Source organism: Embiotoca jacksoni, unplaced genomic scaffold (assembly GCF_022577435.1).
Source record: "Embiotoca jacksoni isolate LCO1_2020_lvr unplaced genomic scaffold, fEmbJac1.0.p SCAF_14, whole genome shotgun sequence".
In the NCBI taxonomy this organism is placed as follows: domain Eukaryota; kingdom Metazoa; phylum Chordata; class Actinopteri; family Embiotocidae; genus Embiotoca; species Embiotoca jacksoni.
In genome coordinates this window covers 408,181-428,656 of record NW_027185274.1, presented here as the reverse complement: position 1 = coordinate 428,656, position 20,476 = coordinate 408,181, and the positions used below count along the sequence as shown (strand labels likewise).

The following is a 20,476-nucleotide window of genomic DNA, read 5'->3' as shown; positions in this document are numbered from 1 at the left end:
ATGACCAAATGTTTAGGATCAAACCTTGTCTATGCGCGACACGATGAAAGGTTTCTTGACGAAGGCGATCCTGGCATCTGTATTGAGAGCGAGAAACTCCTGCATCTCTTCACTGTTGGCTATTTCAGGGATCGCACACAATTGCTGAAAAGATCAAAACAGTAGAAACCATGAATAACCTTAAATGTGACATTCAGGCCAATAACTACAAAATTAATGTCATAAAAAAAAATGAAAAAACACTCCACAAACTTTAAGAAAGGTCTCCAGGAGTCCTTTCCTGGCCTCTATCTTGTCACTGTCCATGTTTCCAAATGGCATTTCTGGAAATATTTTCTTTGGACCTTTCACACCTGAAAAACAGTCAGAATAGTCAGGCTCAAATACCGAACACAGATCAATTTAGCTCTTCAGGAATTCCACGGCAAGTCATAGCCAGAGGGAGGGTCACACATGGATTACTAGATTTCACACACAAAGCTACACGATCATCCATTTTCACACACTGGTGGCTCCAAACAGCAAAACGAGGATTCTCATATTGATTTAATCAGACAACCTTTGCTGAGTTTCCGTAGTTGCGTTTTTTCTTCGAGCCGTGTTTGCAGGTTGAGGAACTCGCTGTATCGTCTGTTCACCATGTGATAGGCGACGGGTTGAATGGGTGACGGATTCTCAGAACCAGCCTGCACGGCTTCGCCATCCTCAGAGACCGGCTGCAGGCTTCCTGGGTTGTCACAACCCATTGCTGTTTCATACTGAAAAACAACAAACACAACAAAAACGTGCATACTTTGCTGAATTCAGCTTTAATTTATAAATGTGGAACATACTGCAGTTTGTGGCACAGTTGGTAAAAACTTTGTGAGGCTTCAGGCTAATCTGTGAGTATTAGATTGGGTTTTAAAATGAAACATAGATTCAAAAGAATAAAATCCCCATTTTTCTTTTCTTACTGTTGCCTCTTATGTCAATTTCCAATTCCCTTGAGCTAAATTGAAGTAATTGCAGTAAGATGGCTCTATCAAAGCTCTCCAAAAGAATTCTGTTAAAAACCGTAAACACAACCCTTCTGACTGTCATCAAGTATATTTAACTAATAATATGTCAACTTGCAATTAATTTCACTGCAACCATTCCGCTTGCTAAACCTTGCTTGTGCTATATCAGCTTTGCAGACAAATAAACGAATTGGCTGAACGCTGGCTGGCCTCAGATTGTTGCTTTTCAGAACATATAATGAACAATATAAATTAATATAGAGATAATGAATGAATTGTTTTTTAAAAGCCAACAACTTAGTCACATTTCAGAAGATGAAGTGTGGAAATGTATTGCTGTTCTCTGTCACTTACGTTAGTAAACTAATGTAAATATGTCTTCTCTAGTAATTTTTCACAATTTTCTTTCATTTGCATCAATGCTCCTGTTGGTGCCGAGTAATGCGTGTGCATGTGAACCCTTTGTGCGCATGGTACACAATATAAACAAAACTGCTCATGAAAACATTGGTCCACAGCACTACAAGTCCAAATTTACAAAGGGGTACCTTTAACTTATGTCTGTAACTTTCTAAGCTGACTTTGAAAATCTCTTCTATTCTTTGGTTCATACGTCAGCAAACTATCAAACAACTGGAATGAAGTTTATAATGTTGCATGGAACAAATAATGAATATTGAATAGAGAAAATAGAGGAACAGGTAGATGTTACGTAATCGCCTTACTTTGATGGTGTAAAGTGTGTAGGGGTGCGAGCCGGTGCCTCGGTGTTCCTTCGCTGTGATGGTGCCGGTGATACGGAGGTTCTGGATGATGACTGGTCCTTCAGGACTGATGAGGGGCTCAAAACTGAACGTCGCCATATTGGAACAGCCCTGCAACGGGGTGACTACGGTCAGCTCATTGGGATTTCCCATCCCAGTCTGTTCTACACCAAGAAGAAGTTCTCTGTTTGGGTTCACTGCAGAGGAACTGCCTTCCCTCTCCGTGTCCTGGCGGCTGGGGGTCCCTTCTGCTATTCTAGCGGATGAGGGGCCCCCGGCGTTAGGATGCTCCACCGGGTCTGAATTCACGAGGACTTTAGGGCAAGAGCCATCCACTGGACTGGGGAAAACATCATCCAGGTCCACCCCATTGTTGTTCTCAAAAGATGCGGCACATTCCTTCTGTCTGTCGTACAGACCCTCCTCTTGACCTAACATGAGCAAGGAGTCGATAGAACTCCGTTTGTCGTCGGCCAAAGGAGAATCCAGGTCAGAGTCATTTTCTTGGTAAAATGGGTTGAACTTGCTTCCTCTCATGAAGCGCCTTAAAAAAGGTAGAGCGGTTTCATCTTCCTCTGTGTTAATGTGTGCAAAGTCCACCTCCTCAGAGTCAATCGCATCATAGGGAGCGAGCTCAGGCGTCGCCATCTCGGTGTCATTGACCATTTCCGTCTCTGCTCTTTGTGGAGGTGCTTCACTGTTCTTCTGAGGTACCTGCGTCGCCTGTTGTAGAAGAGCTGGCTCTGATTCGGCAGGCGGCGGCGGCAGCGGCGAGGATGAAGTCAGCGGCTCTGTCGCTATCGTCTCCTGTGGTTTACTGGACTGGCCGAATATTTCAATCATCAGGAGGTTTAACCAGTCGGGGTCGGACAGCTTTTCAATAAGAGGGAGCAGGACGTTGCAGGTTATGAGCTCTCCAACGACAAACCGTCCGGTGCGGCTCTCCAAGTGAGGCGACGGCACCAAAATATGCAGCAATAAGTCGACAACTGCTCTGACGTAGTTGACTTCCACTGTTTCACTGGACATGGCAAGGTGAGGCGCGGTAATGCTGGAATATGCTTTCCACAACTGCTCACTCTCATTCCTCCAATTTGCTGTCAGGGCAGTCTGCTGCTGGGTCACCAGCTCCTTGGCTCGGATGAAGTCCTGCAGATGGCTGCCAAACAGGTCTAAGATCCTCTGGGTCAGTTCCTGCAGGAATTCCAAATGTTACACGTCAGATTAAAGACTTTTCGAGGGTCAAAATTTAAATATATATGTAGGAGCTACAGTATTTATGTTATTGTTGGCATGTTGTATTATTTTGTTAGATGTTTTGCAACGTTATTTTTTGGACACCTGCCGCGGCAGTAATTGGATACACGGGTGTGTGGGTTTTGTATATAAAGGGCACAGGAAACAGGAAAGGGTGGGCACAGGTACGGGAAGAGCACACAGTTCTCATCAGACCGACGATTCACCAGAGGAGATCCATACAACCCGACAGATTCATGGTATGTTCATTTTCATCCTGCTCAACTACAAATCTTCAATAAACTGCAATCAAACGGAAAAAGTCTGGTACTCGTTTCATGGTCTGTGTATGAACTTAAACCTACCTGTGAAGTATTGGTAAAAGTAAAACTGGAACAATGGATTACCATTACAGTATATTTAGTTCTTTCATAAGAAATCTACTGAGTAAACCTGGTGACAGTTTCTTTCTATATACATATATATATATATATATACATATACATATGATACACCAAAACAATTGTGGCACTTGCAGAGACAGGGGTCAAATTTGTCTATAGCCACAAGATTGTATTGGAGCATCTCTAAAACTGCAAGGCTTGTGCTCCTGGTTTGCAGTGGGTAAGAACTGCAGTGGTAAAAACTACTTACCAACCAGAACTCAGGTCCCTAAAAATCCTCCAAATAAGACCATCTGAGAGGGAAAAAGGTCTTTTTAGTTTAACTGTTTAGAGCTCACATAACCTGTGATGTGACATCACACCTTTCTTAGTTTTTGAGCCAGTAGCATCTATTAAACATTTAAGCAGTTGATTCAATTAATTCATGGTTTTATCATCATAGATTTTTAAATTTACTATTTTTCAACTTTACTTTAAATAATGTCCAATAATGCATAATGAAAGAAACTTCAGTGGATTCTTCTTTTCTTTTAAACCCACATCCAGAGACCTACTTTTCCTCTTTATATGATATTTTTTCTTAAAATCAGGTCTCTGCAGAAAGCCAATCAAATGTATGCAAACACATTCCCTTTGATGTCTTTAAAACTTAGTACCTTCCTGTCGACCTGTCTTGCGCGCAGTTTCAGCTCCATGGCCATAGAGACCATGGCCTCTTGAACCTCCGTTTCAAAACCACTCTCAGAGGACACAGTGGAGTACCAGGAGGTGACGAAGTCCCTGATGATTTTCCTCACTGTATTATGGATCTCCTGGTCCAAGTGATGCTCGTCCTCCACAGACGGAGGAAGCTGCAATTTAGCAAAGAATTTGTGTAAATTAAAGTGATACTGGCAACAAGCTCGTCCACAAATGAAAAGTAAAACTCAGACTGGAGCTGTGAACCACATTGAATTGTACAAATCAACCTGTTCCATGGTGATAAATCTCTCCAGGTGAACCACGCTGTCGGACTCCAGGGCGGCCTGCGAGCCGAGCCAGCCGCCGAGCACCACCAGCAGACTGGTGAACACGCACAGCAGCCAGATGTTGACCAGCAGGTGGAACAGCACGAGCCATGCCAACACCACACCGAAGCCGAACAAGCTCCGCTGTCCCAACACCTCAGCCATTACTCGTCTTCACACCCTTGAGGAGAGAAGTGGAGATCACACATGCCAGAGTGACACCACACCTTAAAAAAACAAACGGATGGGGAATACAAATTTAGTAAAACATGCAACACAGACTGAGAATTTTCAATCGGGAGTCAGTATGTGATTAATATGAGGTAAAGATGATGAGCGCATGGTGCACATTATCCAGCATGGGAGGCCAGTCTCCTCCAAACACACACACACACACACACACACACACACAAAACAGCTTGTGCTGAGAAATATGCTACATAAACCCAATATTAACCAGGCTATTAAACTATTAAAACAGATCTTAAACAGAATGTATGCATAAGAGTGGTGTTATCTAACACTGCTTAATTTCACTGTAACTGCATTTGACACTCATTAAATAGAAATATCATGGACACCACTTCCACAGCCAAAACATCTTAATGCTAACTGCTAACGTGAGTTTACCTTATGTTTTGTCACTAAATGATTGCTTACAGGCTTAACTATCGAACCAGCGGGTGTTTAGTCACACCACTATTATCTGTATTTATCGGCTCTAATACCTTCCACCTGTTAGTTTTATTGGCGTTAGCCCTCATAAAAACCGTTATTTGTTCTGATAAGAAAACGCCGCACCAAGCCCCATTCAAAAATGTCACAATTTAGCATTTATACGTTGCATTACGCTTACACGTCCAACACGGTTTTCAGACTTCACAGTCACCATGCCATGCAAAAGCTGAGCATTCGGCAAACAATTCATTCAACCTGCGACGATGTATTTCATAAATAATCTATGTTATCATTGTGTTAACGTTAAGAGACTCCCTTCGTCACCATCCTTCACGGTCGTAGTTAGGTGGCTATGAAAGGCGGTGGGACACAATTGGAAATATTAGTGTCCTCATTGTTTCTTGACGTGCTACAAATATGCCGAAATAAAGTCAAGAGCCTTTTAATTTGTCAGATGTTTGCAATAATCTGCTGTGGGATGTGACAATATGCGCAACCTTTAACTGCTACATTTCTGGCTAAAGGTACGCACTTTTGCGCTAAGAACCAAAATAATGGCTCATAAAAAAGAAGTTTACCAAATACATTTGACCAAAAACTACCCAACTGGATAAATAAGAGAAAATAACCTGCACGAGCTGTCATCGCTCTCAATGGGAGGTCTCGTGAGCGTCTCTCTCTCTCTCTCTCTCTCTCTCTCTTTCCTCTAGTTTGTTTACTTCCTCTATTGTGACGTATATTCAGATGACGGCGCCTCCCACTGCTGATGGTTTGGAAAGTGAAAATCACGTTAATATGGGTTGAAAAAAAATATCATAATATTGAAGACCGGAGGTCACTTTGAAAGGATACAAATAAAATACGGATTATTTTGTTTGCATTCAACAACCACTGCTTCCATGAGACATTGTCCGCTTGTACGGCTCATGGGATATTTGTCTAATTTTATTTAACCGGGAACTCTTTGAGAGATAAAGATCTTATTTCCAAGGGAGACCTAGCAGCAAGAAACTTTTAAAAGCAAACAAAATAACACAACTACACAATAACAAGTAGCCTATCATAAAAAAAAAAAAAAAAACATCAAATCATAAATCTTTAAATTCCCCAAAGGAATGTAAGACTAGTTTTAGAGCAGCATTTAGAAGGTACATACCTGAATCCAGCTCTGCCAACATCGGTGCATACCCAATGTAATTTTAGGATCGTGTACTGTAGATACAAGATTTAAATACAATGACCGTAGAGCTTTATAAACAATAAATTAATAACATGCAATCAGTATTTCCTCTTGGAGAAGTCCATACAACCTTTATATATATGACCTTTATTTAACCAGGTAAAATCAATTGAGAACCAATTCTCATTTACAATGATGACCTGATACTTTATGAGTATGAAATGTATCATTGGGGATAAAGCCTGCAGCGCTTATCCATTGTTATGGCCTGGCTACTGAGACCAGCAAGCATTTGTGGGATTTAACTGAACGAAATGCATTTTTCTTTCATCAAAATTAACAGAGATGGCCAGAAAATATATTCTAACAAACAACTGTAACAAAATGTTGTTTAACAACACTAAAATAGCAGTGGTGTTAAGCAAGCTGAATGAACACATTGATATGGTTGAAAGAGAGTAATAGAAATTAGAAATAGTATTTTTTATTTTTTTTTATCTCTAAGGGTTGGTGTGTTTGTAACATCACAATGTCTGGCATTGTTCTCTAGGTAGGTAGGTAGGTAGGTAAGTAAATACCTCTAGGTAGGTAGGTAGGTAGGTAAGTAAACACCTACCTACCTACCTACCTAGAGAACAATGCCAGACATTATGATGTTACAAACACACCAACCCTTAGAGATAAAAAAAAAATAAAAAAAAAAATAAAAAAAAAAATGTTGATTAAATATTTACAGGCACAACAAAAATAATAGATAGCTAAATGAGATTTTTGATTTTTATGCACAAATTTAAAAAAAATTTAAAATACTCAAAAAGATCAAATTAGATTAAATGAATGAATGATAATAAAATCTGAAACAAGCAAGTCTGTATAACTGCTCCCAAAGTAGATTTGGACCACCTCGAGCTCAAATGAAACTCCAAAAGAAGCATAAATATGCTCGGCCAGAGGTTTTGTTGAGTAATTGTCATCTATATTCAAACACTATACTCTGAATGTAAGATCCTATTTTACTGCTTTTATTGATCCAAGTACATCTGAAAGCCACATCTTTAAGGTTAAGTGTCTCTTTCCAGACCTGCAGCAAACATTTCTTGACTTGATAAAGTCAGAACCAGATTTATAAATAAAATGAATCTGAGAATTATAATTTTTGCTGAAGCAACTGTCTCACCATTAAAGGCACTATTTGTAGAATTAGAATCTGTGTCCATAAACAGACACTGAGATGACTGGATGGTACGTTGTCTTTCCACTGTTTCCCATTCACACACCAATGGAGGCAGGGCTGCCATGCAAGGTGTTCGCCTGCTATCAAGAGCAACTTGGGGTTCAGTGTCTTTCAGCATGACCATTCACCTTATGATTAGTGGGCAACTCTCTCTACCATATGAGGCACAGATGGCCCCCAATGGATACAAGCAACATATGGACCGAACCAGCTCCCTTTCAATGGGATTGTCATTGCCTCATTACATAAAAAGAAACCTCTCCCATAAAAGAAAATCTTACACATTGCCACTTTAAATTGTGTTTACAGCCTAGGAGGCTTCCCCATTCCTGAGGATGAATATTTTCTCTCTCCAAGAGCTATTTCTTTGTTATACTTGCTTTTTTGGCCACTTGGAGCTGCAATCAACAAGCAAACCTTTGCATTAATTAGCATTAATTTGGATTCATTCTGTCCACCTGACAAATATAAATCCATTATCAACTCTTTTTCTCAGAGAGGTTTGCTCAACTATCTGGATCTTAAATATTAGCTGCAATGTTTAAATGCTAACTTTGCTGTTTGGTGTTGAAATAAAAACTTCTGCTTGCCGTTTACGTATTTTCCTTGTCCTTTTTATTCTTTTTTCAAACTATTTTCCAAACCTGTAGATTCAGCAGCTTCAGTGGGCTGACTCCATGGTTGTCCTCTCTGTGGTTTCTCAGGGTGTTGGGAGAGCTGACCTTTACGCATTATACATTAACATGGCTGACTTAACCTCATTAGCCTCATTAGTTCACTGACCTCAGTGTTTTCCCATTTACTGAGAAAGAAATGTGAAATAAAACTTGACCCTCAACCCCGAACAATGCTCTGTTCAGCTGTATAACTGTATGTAATACTATAGTTTTATAACCTGTGAATCTCACCTGAGCCACAGTCAGCAGGTCAGGTGAAAGTGTCTCTCTTTTTGAGGCTCCTGCTGAGTCCAAATCAAGCTTTGACACCAGAGAGTCCACAAGTTTTCCAAAGGTATGTTTCTCTGAAGAAAACCTTTCTTTAAATTGTACAAGTCACACTTTTCTGATTCACTGGCAATGTCAATGCAATATTTCCTCTATATTCTCCATTGTTGAAGTACTGTTATCACTTCCACTTTCTTCAAAAGTGAATCATTCAGCACTGAGTTTTGAATACTAAAAAAATTAATATAGAGACCGTCAGGAAAATGAAACTTTATTTTTTTCCCCTCCATGCTTTTGCTTTCATTTACTGCAGCCTACAAAAGCAGTCTGTGTTATTGTGTTCGGAGGCAGAAAGAGTCAGGTGAGTTACATGATTTATCATGTCTTTTTTTTATCAGTAAGAAGTAAACACTGTCGATACTTATAATATTTATAATTAAAAAATTTGAATTATTTTTGTCGAATATGTAATGAAATGCAGATTTAAGTTTGAATGCGGCTTTAAGTTTGAATGCACTTTTAAGTTTGAATGCAGGTTTAAGTGTGACTTGGGCATTTTTGGATACCACTGAATGAGCACTTTCAGGTCAGATATTGAAATGAGTGAAGATGGAGGAAATGAGGTATGCTGATGACTAGTATAACCTCACTAATCTGATTTGTTCAGAGTGGTTGACTCTCAAGGCAGTGTGGGAAAATATTTCTGGAAGACCTGCAGGAGCCACACAGTCCCTCATTAAAATTACTTTGTGTGCAATTTCACACATACCCCACTTCCAGGTTTTCCAGGCAGCCTTTTCGTATGGAGAGTCACAGCGTTGATAGTTTAGCTTCATCAGGGACTCGGGGTCATTTCTCCTCAGTCATGAATAGGCTCATGACAACTTACGAGACATTACCTTTAACAAAGGTGGGTGGAATGTAGCCCTGAATTAGCATTACTTCTCTTCTATTTATAGGTAATTCATTAACTGCAATAATTAATGGTGTTTAGACCAAAGTTAATGAATTTTTAAGTGGTTTTAGTAAAAGGTATAGTTGAAATATTGTTTTGAAGTAAACTGTTCAGTGAAAATTTTACTTATATTTGTTCTTGATAATACTGCCTGAGCCTCTTCCACTCAACAGATAACATGCTTGTGTTTGTTAGGTTTCCTTTTCTGCTCATAGCGTCAGTTTCCACAGCAGAAGGAAGAAGTCCAGACTGTGGAGTTCCATCCTCAAAATGATGCCTCACATGGCACTGTGCAAATTCTGTAAGTATGCTTTTACATGATGACATTCATATAATAGTTGTAAGTCTGATTTTGCAATGTATTTTTATGTTGTTTGTCAAAGCTCCTCAGTTTTGTAAAGTCATTAGTAAAGAAAGGAAACTGGAAGTTGGTGGTTGCTTAGCAATCCCTGAGGGATTTATTTCTTCAGTTCCAGCTGTCTGATTGGTACAGTTCGTATCGTGATGCTTAAAATTCCTGACTTGAGTTGATTTTTTCTTCCTCCATCAGTTCCTCTGGTTCTAGTGGGCGTTGTGGTTTTTGCAGTGAGTGGGATCATTGGAGACCCTCTGTATGAGTGTCTCCAAGACACAGACTATGGCGAGCTCCTCGCCATCGTGGATAAAGGTCTTCCTGCCACAAAGACACCTCGTCATGTAGCAATCATCGGCGGGGGCATCGCCGGGCTGACCGCTGCCAAGTTTTTAGAGGATGCGGGACATAAGGTCATTCAGAGAGAAACATTGACCTCTACATGCTGTGTGAAAGGAATCCTACATGTTCTGATTGATGATATTGAAATACAAGGTGTGATAATTATGTGCATTAGGTGACCATAATAGAAGCCAGTAATCGTATTGGAGGGCGTGTGGAGACCTTCAGGAACAGAAGAGAAGGCTGGTACGCAGAAGTTGGTGCTATGAGAATTCCCAACTTTCATAAGTGAGTAGAGAAATGAAAAGACTTGTCCGTCTGCTGGGCCATAATGTGACAGTGAAATACACCGATGTATAATGCAACAGTCAAGCAGTAAATTCTCCAAAAGGATTATAAATACAAAAGGATTATAAATACATTACATTTTTGTGGTTGTTCAATTTGATTAATATTTATATATCATATTTATAGTATTTATTTTAATGCTCATATTTGAAAACTGTAATTTGTGAAATTTGAGAGGGCTCCTATTATTTTGCCAAATTATATATGTGGGAGGGACAAAATATTCGAAACACCTGTCAGTTGAACCCAGCACAGTTCAACAGCACCACAAAAAGTCCCATTTAAATTAATCCACACCTGTCAATCAGACTGAATAACACCACTGGTGCTATCTGAAAAAAAAAAGTCAAATCTTGCAAACAAAGAAGATACTAAATGTGCAGCATTTATTTTGCAGGATTCTTCTTTCCTTTGCATCAAAATTACAAGTTCCCTTGAATTACTTCATCCAAGATGACATCAACACATACTATTTGGTAAATGGACTGCTTCAGAAGACATACACAGTGGAAAACAACCCTGGTGTGCTCAATTACAGCCTGAATGACAGAGAGAGGGGGAAGTCAGCGGCTCAGCTCTTCAGTCAGGCACTGTGGAAGGTTTGTACGCATTCTACACCTTCATAACATACCTATTGCTTCCAATCGCATCCATTTTCCTTTAATTCGTTTTTTGCACATGGAAAGGGACTTATAAATGCCGTAATCTGTGCACAGGTGAGGGATGACCTGAAAGCAATCGGCTGCAGTGCCATGTTGGATAAATATGACTCCTTCACAGTGAAGGTAAAGATGTTGGTTCCTATAAACATTGGATTCACAGATGCCACACAGACACACGGTGTAAATCTGTATGGAAAAATGTTACCAAATACATAACAGTATAAATTTGACGGCTTACAGGAATATCTGGTGAAGGAGGGCAACCTGAGCCGCGGTGCTTTGAGGATGATCGGGGACGTCCTGAACGAGAACAGCCTCTTCTACACATCACTGATAGAGATGCTGTACATACAGTCAGACATCAATGACAATACTGAGTAAGAAATATTCATATTTTCCAATTCTATTATGTGGCGTGTCAGTAAAAGTAGGGAGGAGGATATAAAATGCCAACTGAGTCCAGGCAGGCAAGATCCATTTTATGGGGGTTTATTGGCAAAAATACAAAAACAGAAAACAACAACAGAGGGCAAAGCAGAGATTAAATTCTGTAAAACACCCGAGAAGGTCAGATTAGCAAAAGCAGGAGGGACAAATTAGAGCTGGACACATGTAGGCAACTGGGCAAAGAAAGGAGCTGGAGAGTGTATAAAAGCTGGAGCCTAATAAAGAAAGTGGAAACAGGGAGCAGGTGAGGTGGATATGGTAGATAAAGAGATAGACTGAATAATTGAGGACATCTGACAGGTGGCAGGCATGATGCAAGGTAAAAAAAACTGTGTTCCAATATCCATACTACCAAACTATTTAGTATGCTAGAAAAAGATTTAGCATGTTCGAATACATAGCATGTTAAATGTAATACCAGGATGTCCAACTATCCGGTCGTATTTTGCACCATGTAGGCCAGCATGATACTTTAGCTCTTCTGACCCACAATCGTCTGCACGGCGGAAGATGAGTCACATCGACTGAGCCCCCGAGATGGTGTCGCTATAATGCTGCGCCAGCAAAACAAGGAAGAATGAAAAGAATAAGAGGCATTAAAAGGAAACATACTCGTTCCAAACTGCATCCAATTTTCTTTTTACTTCAATTGTCGCACTACGGATCACGATGGATATGACCAAAAGGGTCAAAGTTCAAGGCACGTTTATATGATGAAGTAGTATGTCCCAATTGTATACATACTACATGCAACAGTGCATCCTTTTTAATGGTAGCTGCAGTCCGTACTAAAAGCAAAAATAAATAGTATGTGATTTGGAACGCAGGGTAAATATGGCTGTACTTACATAGCAACACTCACGATTTTGAGTGTGCAAGTGGATTCTGTCAAGTACACAAACATGCAGTGCGTTTCAAGTACCCCAATGATGCACTGAAAACAGTTAAAACAAAGTATGTGTAAAAGACTGGACATTTTCCCCTCCAAAACATTCGCCATCTTGGCTATGTAGAGGAAGAGGTGGGACCACAGATGTAAGGCATTTTCAAATTAAGGCATCAGAGCAAACTGCAGCTGTTGCAGGACACAGAAAAAAAGTGTTTCTTTTCCACTAAGTAGCAATCATTCTGCTTCTGGAAAGAAGCCATCAGTGTGTTTATTGATTGTGTTAAACAGAGGGCATGAAAACTCACTCATTTCTGGGTAAAATAATTCAAACTGCAGATTTATGGCCAATTAATGAATATAAATTGAATGTTAACTATCATTTTAGCCTCATTTTCTTCCCCTCCAACTCCTGACAAATATATCTAGCTTTCACTGCTAAATAATCCAATTTCTTAACCATGTACTTTGTACATCTTCCGCCGCAAACTAAAAACACACCTCTTCCGACTTTACCTTGAACAGTAGAACTTTAGTAGCACTTAAAATGACACTTACTGATAGAACTTTGTAGTTTGGCTTTCTTGAAGAAATTGTATTTTCTTGATTCTTGTTGTTCTGGGTTTTGTACCCTCATGGTTGAAATGCACTTTTTGTAAGTCGCTTTGGATAAAAGTGTCAGCTAAATGAAATGTAATGTAATGTAATGTACTCACTAATTTCATTCACATTTTAATTAAAAAAAGATACTGATTAGTGCAGCTTTAAAGATGTATTTTGATTAAGAGGGTTTTTGTCTTGGTGTTTGTTCCCAGGTACTTTGAAGTGACGGATGGCTTTGACCACCTGCCCAGAGCTTTCTACCGTGTGTTAAATGCCACCATCCTCCTCAACTCCAAGGTCAAGCTAATAAACCAAACGGGCGGTGGCAATGTGACCGTAACGTACCAGGACTGGCATAATTCAGGCTCCCTGACCAACCTGACAGTAGACTACGCCCTGGTGACCGCCACAGCCAAGGCGACCCTCTTCATTGACTTCCAGCCCCCTCTGTCTGGGGACAAGATGGAGGCCCTGCGCTCAGTTCATTACGCCAGTTCCACCAAGGTGGTGCTCAGCTTCAGGGAGCGCTTCTGGGAGAAAGAGGGCATCAAAGGAGGAAAGAGCATCACAGACCGGCCCTCTCGCTTCATCTATTATCCTAGTCACAGCTTCCCTGGTACAGCCGCGGGGGCCCTGCTGGCGTCCTACACCTGCTCCGACGATTCCACCCTCTTCCAGGGGATGAGCGAGGAGGAGCTGATGGCTGTGGTCTTGGAGGACCTGGTGAAGATCCACGGAGAGGACATCAGGCCTCTGTGCACAGGAGGGTTGGTGAAGAAGTGGGGCTTGGATCCCTACAGTCTCGGAGCCTTCGCTCTGTTCACACCCTACCAGCAGGGGCACTACGCCCGAGAACTGTTCCAGAGCGAGGGGCGGGTGCACTTTGCGGGGGAGCACACAGCCACACCTCATGGGTGGATTGAAACGGCCATGAAGTCCGCACTCAGGGCTGCTCAAAATATGAACAGCCTTACAGTGTAGTTTCATGTGCAGCAAATATTTTTTACACTTTCTCTGATATCTTAAATACTGATCCACCAGCATCGAGCCCGCCCTGATGTCAAGTGTAATTTCTTGTGTTATGGACATATTTATTGATCAATGGTACAAGGCTGGTCTTAAAAAACAATTAACTTACATTCAGATCCGATTCCACAAAAAAGCATTATTGCAATTTAAATTATTATCAGTGTTGGAAACTGGTGAAATGTAATAGACAACAGATTATAAATGATCCTGTTAAAAACATAATAGGTCATGTAACTATCCTTACAGAAAAAAAACAAATGTGATCACATGTATGAAACATGTTTATCACATGTTGCCACATGATAACATCGGAACAAATTTAAAAAGGTTTTCACATGCTAATCTACATCAGCTTCACACATTACACCTTGAAAACCAAATGTTTCCATTGTGTACAATCACGTGTCATGTGAGCACGTGTTCTCATGAGTTTGTGCACATGTGAAATTGATGTGATTTTTCTGTAAGGGTATTTCAAATATCTCATCAAAGTCGTGTAACGTATTACATTGGAATTACTTTTTAATTAATTTCCTAACGAGTGTCGTACAGAGCACATTCCTGTGCAGCAAAAAGACACAAATTAACAGAATGAATCCTTTTATTGTGCATGAAATCTTTTTACCAAAAAGAATATATTCAGATGTAACCCCTTTGTAATCACCAATGTTTTTCATATTTGAAAGTTTAGTTCTGTATTTTTCTCAGTAGCTATAAAGGATTAAAATGACTTTTATTTTATAATTTAGTCACATGTAACTCGTTACTTTTCAACACTAATCATTTTCTGCATGAATTGGATTTGCAGGGTTTTACTGTTCCATTGTTTTTTTGTGATGTCAACACGTTTAACTTTCCAGCCATCAACCAGTTAATAAATCATGTAATCATTTCAGTTCTATATGAATATTTGTGAGACAGTTCATATGAGCATTAGAAATTATTCTGATGAATCCTGAATGGAGTTCCTGATGGGACAGAGAATGTTGACTCTTTCTAAACCAGCAATGTTTAAAATTAAAAATTAAACGTGAATGAATCCCCTCCTTTCAAAATGAAACCTCTAACATCTCTAAAAGAAACTCTGAAAGTATCTGTAAAAAAAATATATATATATATTTTCATGTGATGGAACATCAACAGACACAAGGAACAATAAACCTTTTTTTTTCGAACACATTAACAAGAACATCCAGCAGTCCAAAGGATGGGAGGCCACTGCTGTCAGCTTCTTACACTTCCACGTTCATGGATCTTCAGAGTATGAATTGGGTGCACTTTCATAAGTTTAAGATAAAAAAAATAAAAAAAAGATGAAAATCTTAATCGTGACCTCTCGTGCTCTTTGTGTTTATTATTATGAAGCACTCTTTGTTCTGCTTTAGTAGCACACATTTAGGGCCAAAGGATAGTTAGCAATGCCTTCATTGTGATTTCAGTATTCAAGTGTTTGTAAATAAATACACATATGAAAATATCTTAAATCTATGATGCAGAATGTGACAAATACCAGATGTGGAAGAAGTATCAAGATCCTTTGCTTCAGTAAAAGTACCAACTCACCAATATAAAAGTACGCCATTACAGGTATAAGTCCTGCATCAAAAATCCTATTGAAGTCCAAAATATAGTTAAAGTATTCAATTAAAAGTCTTTGGTCCTTCTGACTGATTTATTATTATACATGACATAAATTAGATTAATAATAGTGACGCATCAGTGTGTGAGCTCTATGTTACCGTTGTAGCTGCTGCAGGTGCAGTTTGAACTACTTCACCCCGACTACACACTGATTTAAGACATCAGAGACCAAATGGGTGGGGAACCCCTGGTTCAAACAGTGTTGTAGTTAAAAAGCTGGGTATATTATCCATGGTGTCAAATCTTTATCTGAAAAATAACTAAAGCTGTCAAATAAATATGAGTAAAAAGAATATTTGCCTCTGAAATGTAGAAGAGTGGAATAATGGAAATAATTATATACAAGTAACTTAAAGTTGGACATAAGTTACAACCGGACTCAAATTCATTGTATGCGTTAACATACCTGGCCAATAAAGCAATAAAGCTGATTCTGATAAGCAGAGTACTTGGTTATTTACGGCTGACAAATACTGACTTATCACTAACCCCAGATCTGTCCTGGAAACAGAGACAACTGCTCCACGTTTGTTGGAATCATTCAGTGTTTCTGCAGTTCATTTGAAGACTTTTTTTAATACCACATGGAGTCTAATGTAAAATCTGTGTCTCAATCATACAGGAACAAAGTGTGACTCTGACAGAAAACCTGCAAGAACCAAACAAAGTACAGATAGTTCATATCACGTCGGCCTGTATTCAACAGGAATTCCTAATGATCTCATTAATTACATTAAACTGAACCAGCAAAAAAACCATAGATGGATGTCAGCAATTGGTTGATTCATCTTCAGTTACACAATAACTTTTTCATTTGGTTGTTTATCAAGCAGATGTACTTAACACTTGCTGTTGTTTTTTTAGCTACAAAATATAAATATTCTTAACCATATATATGAAGGTAAATGATGAAACTTTGAGCTGTGGCCTGATGAAAGATTGAGCCACATATTTAAGATTTATTGAAACCTTTTAAAGGAAACTGGATTAAATGGTTGTTGTTGTTTTTTTCCAGATTGTTGAGGACCTGCAGAGACCCCCTCTCAGGATCTCAGACAGGCTGGTGAACATGTGCCACTTCTCAGTTCACAGGTAGAAGAATGCAGAGTGCCCTCCCACCCCCTTCCAGCACCTCCAGTCCAAAAAAAAAACCACATGAATGCGGAGTCCTCTTCAAATCATTGTCATCAACCAGTTAGAGAGACACAAAATGCTTCATGTCCCTTTGAGAGTCCATTATCACTGAGCACCCTTCTGCACCATCTGCGTGAAGCGGTTGGTGATGGTCAGGGTGGTGTCGATGAATCGCTCCACGCAGCTCACCAGGCACGTCTCGGTCCGGTAGTCCAGCTTGGAGCCCGGACTGTCCACACACTTGTCCCAGCAGACATCCGTGAAGGTGTGCACCTGGAAGCCACAAGAAAAGCTAATTAAGCGCCGATACATTAAAACTCTGGGATCAATATGTTACCGTTTGAATAAAAACAATTTTAAAAAAAAATCACCTAATGTTGTCTTAAGAACTAAAATATATTTTGGTATAATAATAATAATAAAAAAAAATTATAAGAGTTCCTTCAATCAAGTGATTAAAGAATAGTGACCAAGACACTTAGTCTCTGCTGCACAAACTATATCATGATAACACTGTTTGGACTCTTTTTCTTGAGGAATCTTCGATCCTTCAATGTGTGCAGCAAGATGTTGGAGATGTTCTATCAGTCTGTTGTGGCCAGTGCATTGTACTTCACTGTGGTCTGCTGGGGGAGCAGCATTGGAGCCGGCGACACCAACAGACTTAACAAACTGGTTAAGAAGGCCGGCTCCATCATCGGCTACAAACTGGACAGCCTGGAAAAGGTGGTGGAGAGGAGGACGCTGAAGAAATTATTATCCATATTGGATAATCCTGACCACCCTCTCCACCACCTGCTGCAGGGACAGCGGAGCACTTTCTCCAAAAGACTCCTCCAGCTCCGCTGTCACAAGGACAGATACGGGAGATCATTCCTGCCCACTGCCATAAGACTTTACAATAACTCACCTCTGGCAAAATCCATCACACAACAATAACACTGTTGTCTGTGTTTCTTGTTTGTTTAAATAAAATTTTAAAAAAAAATTAAATTAAAAAAAAGTGCACTATTGTTTAGTTAGTTTTAATTTAATTATTCAATTTTATTTATTGTATATACTGTGCATTTTTATATTTAATATTTTTTTACTGTTATTTTATTGCTTTCCTGTATCTATAAATGCTGCTGTAGCGAAAGGATTAATGACGTATCTGTCTGTCTGTCTGTCTGTCTATCTATCTATCTATCTATACAGACTGCACACGAAGATGGATGAAGTCTGCGGGTTGTAAAATTGAAGCCGATGCAAAGTGTCTTAAAGTGCAATACACACGAGGGCCACGAGGGGCTGCTGCTGCAAAAAACCCTTCTGGCTCCAATAGACTCCCAACTTCTCTCATCATGAAATGTAAAGTCATCCTGGTACCATTTACTGAATTCTCACCTTCTGATCAGTGTTCTGGTGTTCTTTCTTAAAATAATTCCATCATAAATGAGATATCAGGCCTCAAAGAGAGCTATATTGGTGAGCGTGTCTGGTTTCATTGAAATGCCTGGGGTGCAGTCAGGTTGCCGGTATAGGTGGGTGGGCATAGTGTGCTCAGGTTATTGGTCACATCCACTGCTTGCTGCTTCCTCAGCTCGTCCAAATATGGTCACTTCTGGCTCCCAAAAGAAATTAAGATAGTGACGGCACTCCAACTGGAAATCTCGGGCTAATTTCATGCACCCCTACTTCACAGTAAAGCAAACGCTCTGACGCATCACATGACTCAACACACCATCATCCTGTTTTGTTGCATATATTCAGTGAAGCGCCGCTAACATGACCGACATTCACCTGCTGCCTGCCATAACAACAACAAATTTCTCAGTCAGCCACATCGACCGTTTAACATTTGAAATTGTGGAACAAGCACAGATTTTCTTCATGCGTTTCTTCGTGACGGTCGCGACGATAGATAAACATAAATCCTGCGGGTCATCAGAACTCGATTTCCCACACACGTGGGCCCATGAAGCTGTGATGATCAGCGGTTGGCCACCTGAAATGTCACTGAAATCAGAGTAGAAATAAACTCGACCAGGGCCGACGTCGATGTGATGTGATGTGTACACGTGAGAAGGCACCCCGAACTACCATACATGTGTGTTTGTGTGTATATGCTAAAATGTGTTTTTAGCATTTGTGTGCTACAGCTGTCAGCGACCGTTTCCTGTTGCACAAACGACCATTCAAATATATGTTGCTTGATCAAAATCAGCATCAGAGCTACACATATTTGTGACCACTGGTACGTGTGCATTTGCAATATCACCATGGACCAAAGGTAGGGAGCAATGATCGGGTTGTTGTGGTCAAGTACATGTGGGCATGTTGGAGAAACAAAAAAACAAAACAAAAAACCTGACTCTACTTTATTGCTGCCAATTTTCTGATGTATTTTAAGGGTGTTCATTGCTGATTTCCAGAGTTTGACACAAAATCTGATGCTCACTTCCATGGGGAAATTGCAAATCCTTACATACCAGTAGTCACAGAAACATGTGCAACTCAGGTGCCGTAACGACCTAATGTGAAACACATACTCATGAAGGTTAGAGCTTTCCCCGCATCGTTTGCATTCAACAGGAGCTAATGAAGGAGTGATTTTAGCAAAGGACACGAAATTGACACATGGATAAAATTGTATTGACTGTGTATTTCATGAGAGAAGTTAAGTTTTGAGTCTATGGAGCAGGAACCGCTTGGAAACCAACCCCTAGGGGCCCTCGGTGGTATTGCAGTTTGAGACACTTGCTTATTGCTAAATCCACTTTTATATAAAGTTTCTACTCGCACCTCATACTCCTACTCTGCTCTCTTTATATTGGTTCACTTCAGAAGTTTTCATGATGAGACGTCACTGTCACAGCTGGACTTACTAACGCCACTGATCCTCACCTTTACTGCCTTCTGAATATGAACCCTGTTGTCTCGAAGTTCCCTTCCAGTCCTGTGCTGGCACACGTCTTAGTTTGTGGTCATTTTAACTAAACACAACGTTATTGTGTTGCCAGGTTGTTGATCAGCCTGGAATACAGTAGATTTACAAAGTATTTTCAAAATAATCAGGCCTGAATAATAATAAAAGACAGGTTCACATCAGACGGTGGTGGCACTATTGCCGTGCCAGACTCCATTACACAAACTGCTAGTTTAAAAAATAGAGTCCTTTTAGCGAGTGACACTGTTCAAAGAACTTTCTGTTGGCTCGGCGTCAGCTAGCTTAGTCAAAATATGAAGTATCTGCAAAAACATGATATTATATTTCGGCGGCGAAAGCGTGAACTGTGAACTATTTAATGGAGTCTCCCACACGAGAGGGAGGATCATATCATGTGGCCTGACTGGACACACGTTAGCATGGTTAGCATACAAACCTGGGCCTGGAACTGCGCTTTCTGTTGCTCTACAGCGATCATCCGCTGAAGCTCCGTCGCCTCTGCTTTCTCCGACGCACTGAAGTTCTCAAAACTGTCCATCGCCTTGTGTTTAAATGGCTACAGAGTTGTTCCGGTGACCGGCTGCTGAATTGAGCTGAGGTGACCTTCGGTTTCACCGCCAGTGAGCGCTGCAGCTCGGGAAACGTCACTGATTTACAAATAACGGGATGCGCTGTACCCGATCAAACCACGCGGGGGCGA

General features: G+C 40.2%; 3 protein-coding genes across 5 annotated transcripts in view; 1 reads left to right on the top strand and 2 right to left on the bottom strand.

Annotated features, from left to right (window-relative positions):
- snx19b (sorting nexin 19b) overlaps positions 1-5,805 on the bottom strand; it is a 43,169-nt gene extending 37,364 nt beyond the window's left edge. Inside the window, exons 1-7 of one of the 3 annotated variants that reach the window (XM_069147351.1) lie at positions 5,720-5,805; positions 4,374-4,639; positions 4,062-4,256; positions 1,727-2,959; positions 560-758; positions 253-353; positions 25-144 (exon numbers count right to left, since the gene is read on the bottom strand). In XM_069147351.1, the coding sequence (XP_069003452.1) occupies positions 25-144; positions 253-353; positions 560-758; positions 1,727-2,959; positions 4,062-4,256; positions 4,374-4,577 (2,052 nt within the window). In that variant the 5' untranslated portion in view covers positions 4,578-4,639; positions 5,720-5,805. Of the gene's footprint in view, positions 1-24; positions 145-252; positions 354-559; positions 759-1,726; positions 2,960-4,061; positions 4,257-4,373; positions 4,640-5,268; positions 5,289-5,719 lie in introns of those variants that run through there. The other 2 variants (XM_069147353.1, XM_069147352.1) reach the window with 2 other exon arrangements.
- Positions 5,806-9,313: 3,508 nt separating this feature from the next.
- On the top strand, positions 9,314-14,024 carry il4i1 (interleukin 4 induced 1). Its single transcript, XM_069147259.1, has 8 exons — positions 9,314-9,358; positions 9,599-9,704; positions 9,954-10,168; positions 10,273-10,385; positions 10,843-11,044; positions 11,162-11,230; positions 11,348-11,484; positions 13,256-14,024. Exons 1-8 carry the CDS (start codon positions 9,314-9,316, stop codon positions 14,022-14,024), a joined length of 1,656 nt encoding a protein of 551 aa, XP_069003360.1.
- A 2,245-nt stretch (positions 14,025-16,269) lies between these two features.
- timm8b (translocase of inner mitochondrial membrane 8 homolog B (yeast)) lies at positions 16,270-20,418 on the bottom strand. Its single transcript, XM_069147350.1, has 2 exons — positions 20,213-20,418; positions 16,270-17,120 (listed from the first exon to the last, which is right to left on the bottom strand). The coding sequence occupies exons 1-2, from the start codon at positions 20,312-20,314 to the stop codon at positions 16,953-16,955; spliced, it is 270 nt and encodes an 89-aa protein (XP_069003451.1). The 5' UTR covers positions 20,315-20,418; the 3' UTR covers positions 16,270-16,952.
- Positions 20,419-20,476: the final 58 nt, after the last annotated feature.